This window comes from Osmerus eperlanus, chromosome 11 (assembly GCF_963692335.1).
Source record: "Osmerus eperlanus chromosome 11, fOsmEpe2.1, whole genome shotgun sequence".
Taxonomy (NCBI): Eukaryota; Metazoa; Chordata; class Actinopteri; order Osmeriformes; family Osmeridae; genus Osmerus; species Osmerus eperlanus.
Window position 1 is genome coordinate 15,860,073 of NC_085028.1, and position 14,267 is coordinate 15,874,339.

Below are 14,267 nucleotides of genomic sequence, written 5' to 3' on the forward strand. Positions count from 1 at the left end.
TAAGAAATCACTTCCATCCATGATGATGATGATGAAGAGTGAGTGACCAGGCAGGAATGTGTTCCCCGAGCAGCTGGGCTCATGTTCAGTCTTGTGCCGAGGTTCCGGTTGCCGCGGCTCCCTGAGGGGCTCGCCGCGCGGCTGCCTCAGCTCCTGACTGAGCCCTGTGTTCAGCAGCCACTCTGAACGCAGCCACTCTGAACGCAGCCTGTCTGCTCCCTGTGGTGGCTGGCGAACGAAGCGTTGAGCAGGGAGCCTGAACGCACCGTGACAGCTGAATGTCCCCTGGGAGAACCACTCACAGAGGGGGGAGGGAGGGAGGGAGAGAGATGAATGATGGAGGAAAGAGAGAGGGGGGAGAATTGGAGACCGACAGAGAAGGAGAGATGGAAGAAAACAACACACAGAGTTGGAGACTGAGTGGCTGTTGCACTGTTGAGTCTTTAGAGAAGGGTTGAGGTAGGTAAGACTGCCAGGTTACCCAGCGATAGATTGTTCTCGTGTGGGTCTCCATGGGTCATCTTAACGACAGGACTCTAAATACACTTGTTTTGGCGCTTTTGTTTTCGACCTACCTTAATTCCTAATCTTGTGTTCACCTGTCTGAACTCTGAGCTCTGCTCTGTTGTGTAATAGAACGCCTAAAACTGGTCCGACCAGTAGATGCACCAGCGTATACAGGGCACTCCCTTCCAGATGTTGGGATTGGGATTAGAGATGTTAAGAGGGGCATGGGCGCCACCCTCTGTCAGTCTGCTACACCGCTTCCCTCTACTTAGACTGTGGTCCGGCCTGCACCACAACAGAGCCTGGGCCTCTCTTACCGCTCCACGCAGGGATGCTGCTCCCTGATGGGGCTCGGCAGGCATCAGGCGGTGGGCGGGGAAACAGGAAGGGAGGGGAAACCGGTTTGTTTAATTATCTTGTGGTTCCAGGCCCGCCCGCCCATGCCCTCCACCCCACCCAACTATTAGTGGCCAGCTCAGAAGACAGATAACATGTTTTCTCTCTTTTGATGGAAAAAGGCTGGCGGAAATGTGGCACTGCTATTGATGTTTTGTGAAAAGAAAGTGAAACTCCACTGATTCACCCCACCTCTCTCTTCTCCCTCTCTTTCTCCCTGAAGGACCTGTGTTCGGATCCCACCTGTTCGTGAATGGGATCAGCGCCCACGACCTGAACCAAGGCCAGTTGGGGAACTGCTGGTTCGTTGCTGCCTGTTCCAGCCTGGCCTCCAGAGAGGCCCTCTGGCAGAAGGTGGTGTGTTTGTTTGTGTCTGAGGAACCAAGGGTGTGTTCTTGTGTTCTATGTGGGAGGTAGGAATGAGTGATTGCGTAGCACCTGCGTGGATGTGAATCTCAGCACACACACGGTGGTTTGTTGAAATCAATGAGTCATGCTCAAGGCAAGGTGAGCGGTACTGGCTCTTCCTGGAGCAGATCCAGGTGGAAGCGCTGCGTTTGGGGATCAGTAAGCCGTAGGTCCCCTGGTCTCACCTGGAGCCATGACCTGAGAGACAGACGGAAGGAAGGAAGGAAGGAGAGAGATGAGTGTTACAGAGAGACATGGTGAGGGAGGAGAACAGCATGTTGTTCAAACTGTACTTGGAACTGTGTGTGTGTTTCCACTGAGGTCTCCAGATTCATCACTCTGGGATGTCTCAGAGGGTTGTCCTGGTTCTCTGTGTTCCTGGCCAGTATGCTCTCCTCATAGACCTGCCGTCCTCCCAGGGTCCTCCGTGTTGTCTCCAAGCCTGTCCAGGGCGGAAAATCACCTCCACCTGCAGGGAGACACACAGCTGGGCCCTCAGAGACGCTGCCAGCTCTCACAGAAACAGTCCAGTCGACTCCCAGCTGGAGTTACTGCTGGCATAATTAGACCCTAGAATGTTCCTTTCCTCTTTTCTGTAAGGCTGCGCAATCAACACCACGAGGGAAGGAAGGAGAGGGGGCAGAGGGAGGGAGGGTAAAAGTCAAATGAGGAGAAGTGGAGGGAGAGAAGCCGACAGACAGAGACTGGTTCTCAGCTGAGTTGGGTCAGATAATCTGGTAGTGTTTCCTGTAGGGGCCAGGGGTCTGGTTCATCCAGGAAACAGCTGGTGTGTTCGAGGCGCTGCTCTAACAGGCTAATCAACCTTCTGGGACTGAGAACACACACACACAGCAGCCTGCCAAACCCCTCTTGGCTTGATGGCAGTTAAAACACTTGGTTCAGTAACCTACGTCCTCCACAGCGCTAGCCTAGCGTACGGCCTCGGGCCCTGTGCATGGGCTGCTGTCAGGCATGACGGTCGATCACAGATCAGGACAGGAGGGAGAGTTTCGTTTGGGAGCTAGATGTGCGAGTCGAGATGAGCGTTCCGCGCGTGCGCGTGTGTGTGTGTGAGGCCGTAGGGGGAGTGTGTGTGAGGCCGTAGGGGGAGTGTGTTGTGATGCAGAGGGGGGAGTAATGGAAGTTAATGGGCTGTTTGTGACTGATGGAGACAGAGGAACGCTGTCTTCCACCTCCATTAGACACATAGAACTAATGACGACACAGTCTCTATCTCGCTCGCTCGCTCGCTCTCTCTCGTGCTCGCTCGCTCTCTCTCGTGCTCGCTCGCTCTCTCTCGTGCTCGCTCGCTCTCTCTCGTGCTCGCTCGCTCTCTCTCGTGCTCGCTCGCTCTCATGCTTGCTCTCTCGCTCTTTCGTGCTCTCTCTCTCTCTCTCTCTCTCTCGCTCTCTCTCTCTCTCTCGTGCTCTCTCTCGTGCTCGCTCTCTCTCATGCTTGCTCTCTCTCGCTCTTTCATGCTCTCTCTCTCTCATGCTCGCTTGCTCTCTCTCTCATGCTCGCTCTCTCTCGCTCTATCTCTCTCTCATGCTCGCTCGCTCTCTCATGCTCGCTCTCTCTCGCTCTATCTCTCTCTCATGCTCGCTCGCTCTCTCTCGCTCTATCTCTCTCTCATGCTCGCTCGCTCTCTCATGCTCTCTCTCTGTCTTTCTCCCCCCCCCCCCCACTGTTAACTGGTGACCGATCATGCTGTAAACACACGCTCACGATACACGTTTCCTGTACACCGCTCTCCACTTAGTCGTCCTCTAGAGGGCTGACAGAACACACCTGGGCCCCCCTCTTCCCAACGTCCCGTGTGTGTGTGTTTGTGTGTGTTTCAGAGAGTGATTTGGGGCTCTGTATTGATTGGCCTACTGTAGCAATGAACAATAGCTAAAGTTAGCCCGTGGCTGCACCCATGTCACTGTTCTGCTAGCGCTGCTCTGCGGTCCCCAGACACCAAGCCCAGCACACACAGACCAGACGGGCGGAGTACTGATAGATCTGTTTAATATGTTACCCAACAGAGGACACATACAGCAGATGTTTATGACAGGCGGACATGCAGTACATCTAGTAACCATAGCGATTTGGGGTGGGGGAGGTGTTTGCAGATAAGTTGCCCCTCCAACATTTTCCAACGATGATAATATAAACGAGACATTCATGATCTATGCACTCACCGTTTGATTCAGTCCCACTTGTCTTTAAAAATCATTTTAAAGTATTCTCTCCACACGTTAGAAACACACACACAAAAAAAATAGATTTAAGTGGAGACCAAAACACAGAAGGGAGCTATAACAAGTAGAGCTGGAGGTCAGCTGTGCGCTGCGTGGGAGCCGGGACGCCCCTGTCCTCCTCCGCCGCGTGCCCAGGGGTGAAAGGTCGCGCTCAGTTCTCCTCAAACTCCACAGTGCAGCTGAGCTTGGAGGCGTCCGTTCCCTCCTTAAAGGCAAACAGGAAGTACATGACCTTCCTCACCTTGGCCAGCTCGGCGATCCTCTCTCCGAACTCCTGGATGTCCGCCTCCAGGAACTTGAGGGGCGTGTCGTCAGGGTCGCCGGCGTTCCTCCAGAAGGTTCCCACGGGCTCCAGGAGCTGGCGCGTCATCAGGTTGGTCAGGTCCGGGGTCCACAGCTGGCAGATCCCGCTGACTGTCACCCGGCCCTGGCCCGCCAGGGTGACGTGCCAGCGGGAGAAGCGGAGGTCCTGGGTGGAGAAGTCCAGCCGGTAGATGGCTTCATAAGGGAGAAGGAGACGCTCCCCGTCCTGCCGCTTCTGACCCGCGCGCTGGAGGAACGCCGCGCGGTGACGCATCAACTGGAGGAGGGGGGAGGAGGAGAGGGGGAGGGAGGAGGAGGGGGTAGGGGGGGAGGATTGCAGAGTAGGAGAAGTGCAGCATTGGAGAGATTACATAACTAGTGTTGTCACCATCACCACGCTCACACCAACTAACCCCATCTCAACAATATGAACCCCATCTAAACCACATCCACCTTACCTCTGTCAAAGAGGAGTCCTCCGTGAAGCTCATCTCCAGAGTTTTGGAGGGGGAGTCTGCCGTGTCGGTGTCCGCCTGAATGCTCATCCTCCTGGGATAGGGAGAGGGCTCTGCCTGCCTGTCTGGATGTTGTGGGGGGGTCTGGCTCAGGCTCTCTGGATGTTTCTCTCCCACTGCCTCTCTTCTGGCTCTGCCTGTGGCTCTGTGTGTCTGACAGACTAGTTCTAAAACTCTCCTCCTCTTATGTCATCTCTCTCTGTCCCCTCCCTTTTTCCTCTCATTCACCTCCTCTCTCTCTCTCTCTCTCTCTCTCTCTCTCTCCCCCTCTCCCCCCTGAGGGCAGTCTGGTTGGGACTCTATTGATTGTGCTATGTACAGTGAGGGTGTGGGGATGGATACATGAGGGGGGGTGAGGGTATAGTTGAAGTGAGAACAGGGGGGAGGGAGGAGGAGGAGGAGTGCCGTGCCGACTGATGTGTGATGTCACTAAGCAACAGGTGCGGATGACGTGAGACCGGGGAACTGAGGGAGGCTGCTGAGGGCTTCTGGGAGTCTGGCTGGTCATAGCTCGCTGGCTTGTTTATTTATGGCACACACACACACAACACGGCAGTCGTGTGAATACATGGGATAAACCTTCCTCTGCCAGAGTTGTTCGTACTTAACAGCGACGGCCCCTCTCTCCACCGCAGGTCATCCCTGACTGGAAGGACCAGGAATGGGACAAGCCAGAATCCTACGCCGGAATCTTCCACTTCCGCTTCTGGCGCTTTGGCAAGTGGGCGGACGTTGTCATTGACGACCGGTTGCCGACGGTGAACAATGGCGAGCTGGTGTACTGTCATTCCAGCGACAGCAACGAGTTCTGGAGCGCGCTGGTGGAGAAGGCTTATGCAAAGTACGCCCGTCCACCAATCACAGCAGAGGGAGCGGGTCAGATGTTTGTACGAAGTTGTGTGTATGAGGGCTTCACTGGAGAATGACCTTTGTGTGTGTGTGTGTGTGTGTGTGTAGGCTCCATGGCTGCTACGAGGCTCTGGATGGGGGAAACACGGCTGACGCCCTGGTGGACTTCACCGGGGGGGTGTCGGAGCCCCTGGACCTGGTGGAGGACAGGCTGAAGGACGACCAGGACAAACGCAGCGAGCTGTTTGAGAGAGTCCTCAAGGTCCACAACAGAGGAGGCCTCATCAGCTGCTCCATACGGGTACACACACACACACCTCTCTTCCTTCAGGTCTTCCCTCAGAATGACTGACGGGTAATGAAGGGCAAGACGGGTCACAGTAATAAGAGGTTTAATCGTGTGTCCGGCGCGTGTGTGCGTTGCCCAGGCGACGTCGTCGGCGGAGATGGAGGCGCGCCTGGAGTGCGGCCTGGTGAAGGGCCACGCCTACGCCGTGACGGACGTGAGGAGGGTGCGTCTGGGCCACGGCCTGCTGGCCTTCTTCAGGTCCGACAAGCTCACCATGATCCGCATGAGGAACCCCTGGGGTCAGAGAGAGTGGAACGGGCCCTGGAGTGACAGGTGTGTGTGTGTGTGTGTGTGTGTGTGTGTGTCCCAGTGTTTCCTCTAGGATTTTTTTGTTGCAGTGGGGGCATGTCTGTCCGAACCCTGCTTCATTTGATCTTGATAGGCTAAGCATTCTGTAGCAAACAATAACAATAAACCCACTATTTATTAATTAAAACTACTTCAGTAGAATAATGCACCTAAAATACAAACGTGAGCAAGGGCAGCAATTGCTATCGAATCAACAGACGTGCAATTTAGCTAGCAGGGGAAGAATACAAACAACGAAAATCACCAGTTAACTTAATTGAAATTTGCAAGAACTATAGACTTATACAACAACAGGTTTAAATGAACTGAGAACATAAGTTATACGACTTACAGTTCTCAAGGACGCACACACGCAATCTCAACTGCGGTGTGAAGCGCGTGTCCATGCAATTCTCCGACATGCACTCTAACAATCACTGCTGATAGACGGCCTAAAATTTTGTACAGCCCTATTTCTGATACCGTGGCGGCAGAAATGTAGCCGTGACGGTCTGCGTAACATAGAGGAAACACTGTGTCCTGATGCTGGCACAAATTTACATTTAGTCATTTAGCAGACGCTCTTATCCAGAGCGACTTACAGTAAGTACAGGGACATTCCCCCCGAGGCAAGTAGAGTGAAGTGCCTTGCCCAAGGACACAACGTCATTTGGCACAGCCGGGAATCGACCCGGTAACATTCAGATTACTAGCCCGACTCCCTCACCGCTCAGCCACCTGACTCCCTCTACAAATACATTATTAGGACATTCAGCTACATTTTGTAGCTCTATTTTTTAAAGGCGCCTCTCTGTCTGTCTGTGCAGCTCTGAGGAGTGGCAGAAGGTGAGCCCGAGCGTGAGAGAGCAGATTGGGATGACCGTGCAGGACGACGGAGAGTTCTGGTGAGTAGCACGACCTCTGACCCCGACCGTTCAACCTTCCCCAGGCTGTGTCTCTCTGTTCTCCCAACGGACCTCCCCCTCTCCCCCTCTCCCCCTCTCCTCCTCCCTCCCTCCCTCTGCGTTCAGGATGACGTTTGATGACTTCTGTGAGCACTACACAGACCTGATCCTGTGTCGCCTCATCAACACCTCCTACCTGAGCTTCCACAAGACCTGGGAGGAGGCAGCCATGACGGGCGCCTGGCAACGCCTCGACGACCCGCTGACCAACCGCTCGGGAGGGTGCACCAACAATAAACACACCTTCCTCCAGAACCCACAGGTGTGTGTTTTTTACATGTGTGTGTGTTTTACGTGTGTGTGTGTGTGTGGGGTTGTGTGCTTATGTAACGTGTGTGTGTGTGTCTCCACAGTACGTGTTTGACGTGAAGAAGCCCGAGGACGAGGTGCTGGTCTGTCTTCAGCAGCAAGACAAGAGAGCTCGCCTTCGAGAGGGCAAGGGAGAAAACCTGGCCATCGGCTTCGAAATCCACAGGGTGTGTGTGTGTGTTTGTCCTTGAGAAAGCATCTCAAACACAGTCAGTGGATTGAACGTGTGTGTGTGTGTGTGCAGGTGGAGATGAACAGGACGTACCGCATGCACATCCCTCAGCAGAAGGTCGGGGGGAGTGTTTACATCAACTCCCGGAGTGTGTTCCTCCGCATCGATCTGAAAGAGGGCCGCTACGTCATCATCCCTACGACCTTTGACCCTGGTCTGGAGGGAGACTTCCTGCTCCGAACCTTCACTGATGTCCCGTCAGACAGCAAGTACGGAGGCACCCCCACACACACACACACACTGATTCTGTATTCAAACACACACTTACTGATTCTGTGTTCACACACACACACACTGATTCTGTGTTCACACACACACACACACTGATTCTGTGTTCACACACACACACACACATACACTGATTCTGTGTTCACACACACACACACATACACTGATTCTGTGTTCACACACACACACTCACTACTCCTGCCCTGTCCTCCGCCCCAGGGAGCTGACGGTGCATGAGCCCCCCCAGACCTGCTGGACGGGCATGTGTGGCTTCCCCTCCCTGGTCACCCAGGTTCACGTGCTGCAGGCCGACGGGCTGGCAGGACAGGACTCCAACGGAGGTAGGGGCCTGGAGCTGTCTGTCTGGAGCTGTCTGTCTGTCTCGGCCTGGAGCTGTCTGTCTGTCTGGGCCTGGAGATGTCTGTCTGTCTGGGCCTGGAGATGTCTGTCTGTCTGGGCCTGGAGATGTCTGTCTGTCTGTCTGGGCCTGGAGCTGTCTGTCTGTCTGGGCCTGGAGATGTCTGTCTGTTTGGGCCTGGAGCTGTCTGTCTGTCTGTCTGGGCTTGGAGCTGTCTGTCTGTCTGGGCTTAGAGCTGTCTGTCTGTCTGGGCTTGGAGCTGTCTGTCTGTCTGGGCTTGGAGCTGTCTGTCTGCGTTTACATAGTGTTCTGACGCCATCTAGTGGTTACATCCGGGTGTATCATCATGGCTGAACTTTTGCTTTTAGTTCACAGACATGTCTTGACGTGTGTGTGTGTCCTGCAGCCTCCGACCCGTACGTGATCATCAGGTGTGAGGGGGAGAAGGTTCGCTCTCCGGTCCACAAAGACACCCGCAGCCCTGCGTTCGACACCAAGGCTGTGTTCTACAGGAAGAAGGCCCAGAAGCCCATCCAGATAGAGGTGTGTTACCTGACTGTGTGGGAGGCAGCACACTGAACTGTCTCTAGCATACTCACTCACTCTTCTTACCTCTCTCTCTCTCACCCCTCCCTCTATCTCACCCCTCCCTCTATCTCACCCCTCCCTCTATCTCACCCCTCCCTCTATCTCACCCCTCCCTCTCTCACACCCCTCCCTCTCTATCTCATCCCTCCCCCTCTCTCTCATCCCTCCCGCTCTCTCCCTTTCACCCCTCTCTCTCTCTCTCTCTCTCTCTCCCTTCCTTCCATCACACCTCCACCCCTCTTTCTCTTGCTCTCCTTCTCTCTCCTGTCTTCTTCTCCCTCCTCCTCTCAGATCTACAACAGGAACATCCTGATGGATTCCTTCCTGGGTCAGGTGACCTTGACCGCTGACCCCAATGACCTCAAGCAGCAGCACACGGTGCACCTGAGAGACAAGGGAAATCGCCAAGACAACGACCTGCCCGGCACACTCACCATCACCCTGCTGACGAGCAACGTGCTCACCAACATCTGAACCACACACACACACACACAGCATCAACATTTACCCCCCCACACCTACATATTACCTGATCAGTCGACTTTTGTACTCTACTCCTGTAACTTCCTCATTCGAACCTTTTGACAGCTCTCCCTCCTCCCTATCCAGCACTGGGATTGGACAAGCCATAACCACTTTGTCCAGTAGGAGAGAGCAGAGCCATGCTGAGGCCAGTAACAGAGTATGATTAGTCAAAAGTGCCTGTGTCTGTATAGACAGCCTACATATGTGATGTGGTATAGAAATATACATGTGCTAACTGTACATCTTTATATGGCATGTCATCATTATACATCATATACGAATCAGGACATTTTCTCTTTCTAGTATTATTTGCCAAATGTTTAACTGTATATTAAGTGATTTATCGACATATATCTGCTGGTGGGACCAAAAATACAGTAGCCATACCTCACTGTCAGCAATGTACCAACCATAACCAATCTAAACCACTGACCACAGCCTTCACAAGGTCAGTGGGTGCGTGCCAGTTTTGTGGGTGGTGTTGTACCAATCTTGGCCACAGGGGGGCAGCAGAGATTAATCCCAGGACCATCCAGGCTTCGCTTCAGCTGCTCAAGAGTTTAGCACTAATTCCGTTTATTTAACTTTTGCTCAATTGAAGTTCACAAAATGTGTTTACCAAATTATTTCAGCATAACAAGACACATGTTGTCGTGCTTTGTTTTAATTTTGTCCTAAATGTGTATATTGATGAATACTGTGTCATGTTTACCTATAACACAGAACTGATATATTGATATATTGTACAAGTGCCTCCCTTTGACCTCTGTTCCTATTTTTATAGTTCTTCATTCATCCCAGCTGTGTTCTTAGCAGGCATGTGTTGGCTGCAGTCTAGGGACTATAGTTTTTAGAATAAAAATTCACAGTAGGTGATTTTATGCTCTCAGGAGAACCTAACATAAGTGAGTACAGTCTGGTGGCTGGGAACTGGGTTAGGTTGACAGACAGCCAGTCTTGATGTTGGATGGTGGTCCACTGTGATTGGTCAGAGAGAGGCTTCCAGTCAGAAGCTCTGTGTCTGGACAGTATTCATTCACCTGCAGCGAGGAGATTAAGTTAGAGTTTCACACTAACACTGCTGCACTTAAAAGCTAAACTCTCTAAGTCCTCATCTTTGTTTTCAGTTGAGACCCTCACTTTGAAACTGAAAGTTTACAGTCTAAACGATATGTCCATATCTGTACAAGCAACTGGACAGATCCATCTGTCTGTTTTCACTGTTTGGATGTGAGGTTTACATGTCTCGAATGTTGCAGAAGTCTTTTTCTACGGGTTATAAGGTCAACTTCACTCTGTTCTCTTTTATATTCTCAATCCTGTTAACTGTGATCATCTTTATTGTATTAAACGCAACTTACAATTACATTGTGTTAAGGTAAATGCTCTTGATTGTGTGTCTGTCCTTTCTTTACATTTTTGTGTGTGTGTTTTTAATGGAAGTGTGTGTGTGTCGGCTCCTGTTCATTATGTTTATCGACTGACTCCCTGAGTGCCACTCTTTCCCCTGCTGGGACCCAGTGAGGTGTGAAGAACGCTCCCATCATCCTGTCTCTGAACCACTGGCATGACCTTTACCTCCAAAAGACCATTAAGTCTGGAGGATTGAATGTGTGTGTCTGGGGGGTTTGTGATGTAAGGTTAGTGTTTCAGGAGGGTGCGAAGAGGACGGTATTTGTCTTGGGTGTGTGATAGAACACGCCCACAGTACTGTGTGTCTGTGTGTGTGTGTGTAAGAGTGCTTGTGGGTCTAATTACTGTGTGTTTGACCTCGACTATGTGCCTCAATGCCCCCCACCGGCTTCCACCCCCTTCTCTCTCTCTCTCTCTCTCTCTCTCTGCCCCCTCCCTCACTCTTTCTCTGTAATAGGGATCAGTGTGGCAGTGAATGAGCTGGTTTCCGTGTCACAGCTAATACTTCAGAGAGAGGGAGAGGAGCCAGACTTGATACTGTCACAGCAGGTGTCAGTGCAAGTCGCGGAGGAAGACGTGAGAGAGATTCTCCTCCTCTGTCTCTCATCCCTTCATCCACCAGGCCCCTGGGGACCCCCACGGAGACCTGGACACCTGTCTGGAGCGAGGGAGGGAGACACAGAAAGAAGAGATTTCAAGACCACTCTTGAGGTGAGAATATGGACAGTTACAGGGCTTAGAGTCACCACAAAGCTGCTTAGAGGTGGGTGTGTGTTAAAGAGACAAGGTTTATTTTTCACATGCTTTCTGGTAGTTTAAGGTTTTATGGTAGTTTTCTTCAGTTGACAGTCAGTACTTACAGATGAAATAGCAAGTATTTAGAATAATAGAGGTATGAAATATCTAGTGAAACTCACATTCTGCTGTAGTTCCTTCAGTTGTCGACAGTCAATATTTAATGGCACTTTAAAAATGGAAAATGTTCATTAGCTGTGTAACATAATACTTTTGTTGACAATCATACATACTTTTATTGAAGACATAGAAGTGGTGGAAGTACAACAATGCCATCTGACCAGGACATTTTGTGAGAACAAGTTTTGACTCCATGTGGAATGAGAGCGTCAACATACAGAACATAATGATTAACTAAGCACAGTTCCTGTGTGTGTGCTTGTTTGGTCTCCCTCCCATTCCTTTAAAAAGCCGCTCAGTTCAGGTAAACATTCCTCCGTCCTCCCGCCTCTCATCTCCCGTCTCCACCTGAGTTTCTGCAGCCCCTCCCAGGTCACTCACTGAGCTTTTGTTTTACTTATCACTCCTACGAATTGGAAATCACTTTGTCTGGGAGCAGCTCAGCTGATTATGTTCCAGCCGTGTCAAAATATCGGGTGGAATTCAGATAACATCGAACCCTGAATAAACTAGATCACTAGATTCAGCTACCCTCCAACTACCGACACATTAACTTCCAGCGACTATCTAACTTTACATTCATCTCAAACATTATTTGACACAAAAATGTATTTCTGATTTTTTCATGTGGACTACACAATCTCTTCATCCTGTCACTAATAATTGTTCACCAGACAATCAGTCTGTCTCCCCTACACCCCTGGGGCGGAGGAGGGGGGGGGGGGTGCAGGATGTTGGAGGACATGGTGAAAGGGGAATTAGGAACTGCAGAGGAAGTACCCTGTATGAATGGTCTCATTGCGTATACATGCAGCTTCATTACATTTACATTACATTTAGTCATTTAGCAGATGCTCTTATCCAGAGCGACTTACAGTAAGTACAGGGACATTCCCCCGAGGCAAGTAGGGTGAAGTGCCTTGCCCAAGGACACAACTTCATTTTGCACGGCTGGGAATCGAACTGGCAACCTTCAGATTACTAGCCCGACTCCCTCACCGCTCAGCCATCTGACTCCCTTCATGCGGAGAGAGGACACAGGACAGTAGTGCTGGTTGGTAGTTTGATGGTCGTCGTCTGGTCATGAATGCTAGTTGTGTTTTCTGTGAGTGGTATTTGTAGTTGGATGTTGTTGTTGGCCGGTTGAGTTCCTCCGGTCTGGTCGCTCTGGGTTGTGAAGCAATGACCAAGCACATTGAAAGTTTCGGTCATCACTGAGGTGATGAAATTACAGCCCTCTGTTCTCTCAGACACTTGTGGTCAGACAAGCTACAACAATGACGGCCGCAAGCAAGGAGAATTCAAGAACTTAACTCAATCTACCATTCTGCCCTTCAGTTCTGTCTCTTTTCTTGTTTTCTAAGGAGACTTATAGACTCATTTTATAGAGCAATTTTACAGTTTGAAACGTATATATACACACACACACACGTGTGTGGTTTCATCCTGTGTCCGAGACCTCTGCTAGGGTAATTAGGTGCTAAAATATTGATAGGGAGTGTGCTATTTGTGTGTGTGGGTCACCCTTGTTTTTGATTCTCGAGAGAGAGAGAGAGAGAGAGAGAGAGAGAGAGAGAGAGAGAGAGAGAGAGAGAGAGAGAGAGAGAGAGACAGAGAGACAGAGAGACAGAGAGACAGAGAGACAGAGAGACAGAGAGACAGAGAGACAGAGAGACAGAGAGACGGGGGCAGTGCAGTGTGTTATAAAGATGTCTGTCATGAGGCAGGTTCTCTGTCTGACACGAGGATTCTGTGACCAGAAAGTCAGAAGTTGAAAGCTCAAGCTAAATCTTGTTTAGGGAGTGTAAATAATGCAGACTAATATACCCACTAACATACCCCCTCCCAGACGCACAGACACGCACACACGCACCTATGCTCCACTGCACCGGAACAACAGAGGTGGATAATTAGATCTGGCGTGGTTTGGTTGCCGTGGTGACCGATACAATGTCATGTGACGGAGGTTGATGAGTGGACACGGGTCACGTGGCACGGGTTGGAGAAGGACGTGGTGGAGGGTGTGTCAGCCGTCTGTGTGTGTGAACTGTATATGTGTGTGTGTGCTTGTTAGGGGGTCAAACTAGCTGGGATGGTATGCCCCCCCCCCAAGCCTTGAATTAAATGATCCAGAGGAAATGAGACAGACAGGAAGGTCTGTCCTATCCTATAATCACGTGTGTGTGTTGGCTGTTCTGGCCCCCAGGGGATAACTGAAACTGAAGGGCCACCGAGAGACAGCTTCTAGGGACCTAGACAATCTCCACACACTGTCATCTGGACAAGGTTTACTTGCATACATCTAAGGACTGTGTCTGGGCCTTTCGTGTGTGTGTGTTTTCCGTTCAACATGAGTGCTACAGAAAGTGTGTGTGTAACGTTCTCCTTCCTCTCCCTCTGCAGGGTCTTCACTTGGCTGCTTCTGATGTCCAGGAATAAAACCATCAACCAGAGTCATGGTCATTTTACAGCAGGTACACACACACACACACACACACACACACACAGGAATGTCCCAAAGACTCTTTCAAAACGGATCCTGCCCTATAATTGTTCAGCACCGCATGTGTGCTTCCGTGTGTGAGTGTGTGTGTGTGTGTGTGTGTGCAGGCTTACGTCAGTCACTCAAATGTCCCTGTCATTAGTGACAACACACGTAAACATGGAGGCCCGGAATAGCCCCCTACAGAGCGAGGGAGCCAAACACCGTTAACTCATTATGGATAAGCTGATCAGGCCACGGGCTGGACTATTGTTCAGCTTTGATTCAGCTCTTCCTCTCTCTGTCACACACACACGCTCATGAACACACACACAGGGGTTTATGCTCTATAGGATCAGCTCCATGGCATGAGCGTTCACTGTCATGTGAGTTA

At 51.2% G+C, this 14,267-nt stretch overlaps 2 protein-coding genes across 2 annotated transcripts in view; one reads left to right on the plus strand and one right to left on the minus strand.

The window, feature by feature from the left end:
* capn5a (calpain 5a) overlaps nt 1-10,429 on the plus strand; it is a 13,767-nt gene extending 3,338 nt beyond the window's left edge. Inside the window, 12 exon segments of the mRNA XM_062472954.1 lie at nt 1,127-1,142; nt 1,145-1,257; nt 5,008-5,213; nt 5,330-5,522; nt 5,650-5,843; nt 6,686-6,763; nt 6,890-7,085; nt 7,177-7,299; nt 7,377-7,573; nt 7,812-7,933; nt 8,357-8,493; nt 8,830-10,429. Of these exon segments, the coding sequence (XP_062328938.1) occupies nt 1,127-1,142; nt 1,145-1,257; nt 5,008-5,213; nt 5,330-5,522; nt 5,650-5,843; nt 6,686-6,763; nt 6,890-7,085; nt 7,177-7,299; nt 7,377-7,573; nt 7,812-7,933; nt 8,357-8,493; nt 8,830-9,012 (1,758 nt within the window). The 3' untranslated portion in view covers nt 9,013-10,429.
* ompa (olfactory marker protein a) lies at nt 3,305-4,541 on the minus strand. Its single transcript, XM_062472984.1, has 2 exons — nt 4,316-4,541; nt 3,305-4,134 (listed from the first exon to the last, which is right to left on the minus strand). The coding sequence occupies exons 1-2, from the start codon at nt 4,400-4,402 to the stop codon at nt 3,706-3,708; spliced, it is 516 nt and encodes a 171-aa protein (XP_062328968.1). The 5' UTR covers nt 4,403-4,541; the 3' UTR covers nt 3,305-3,705.
* Nucleotides 10,430-14,267: the final 3,838 nt, after the last annotated feature.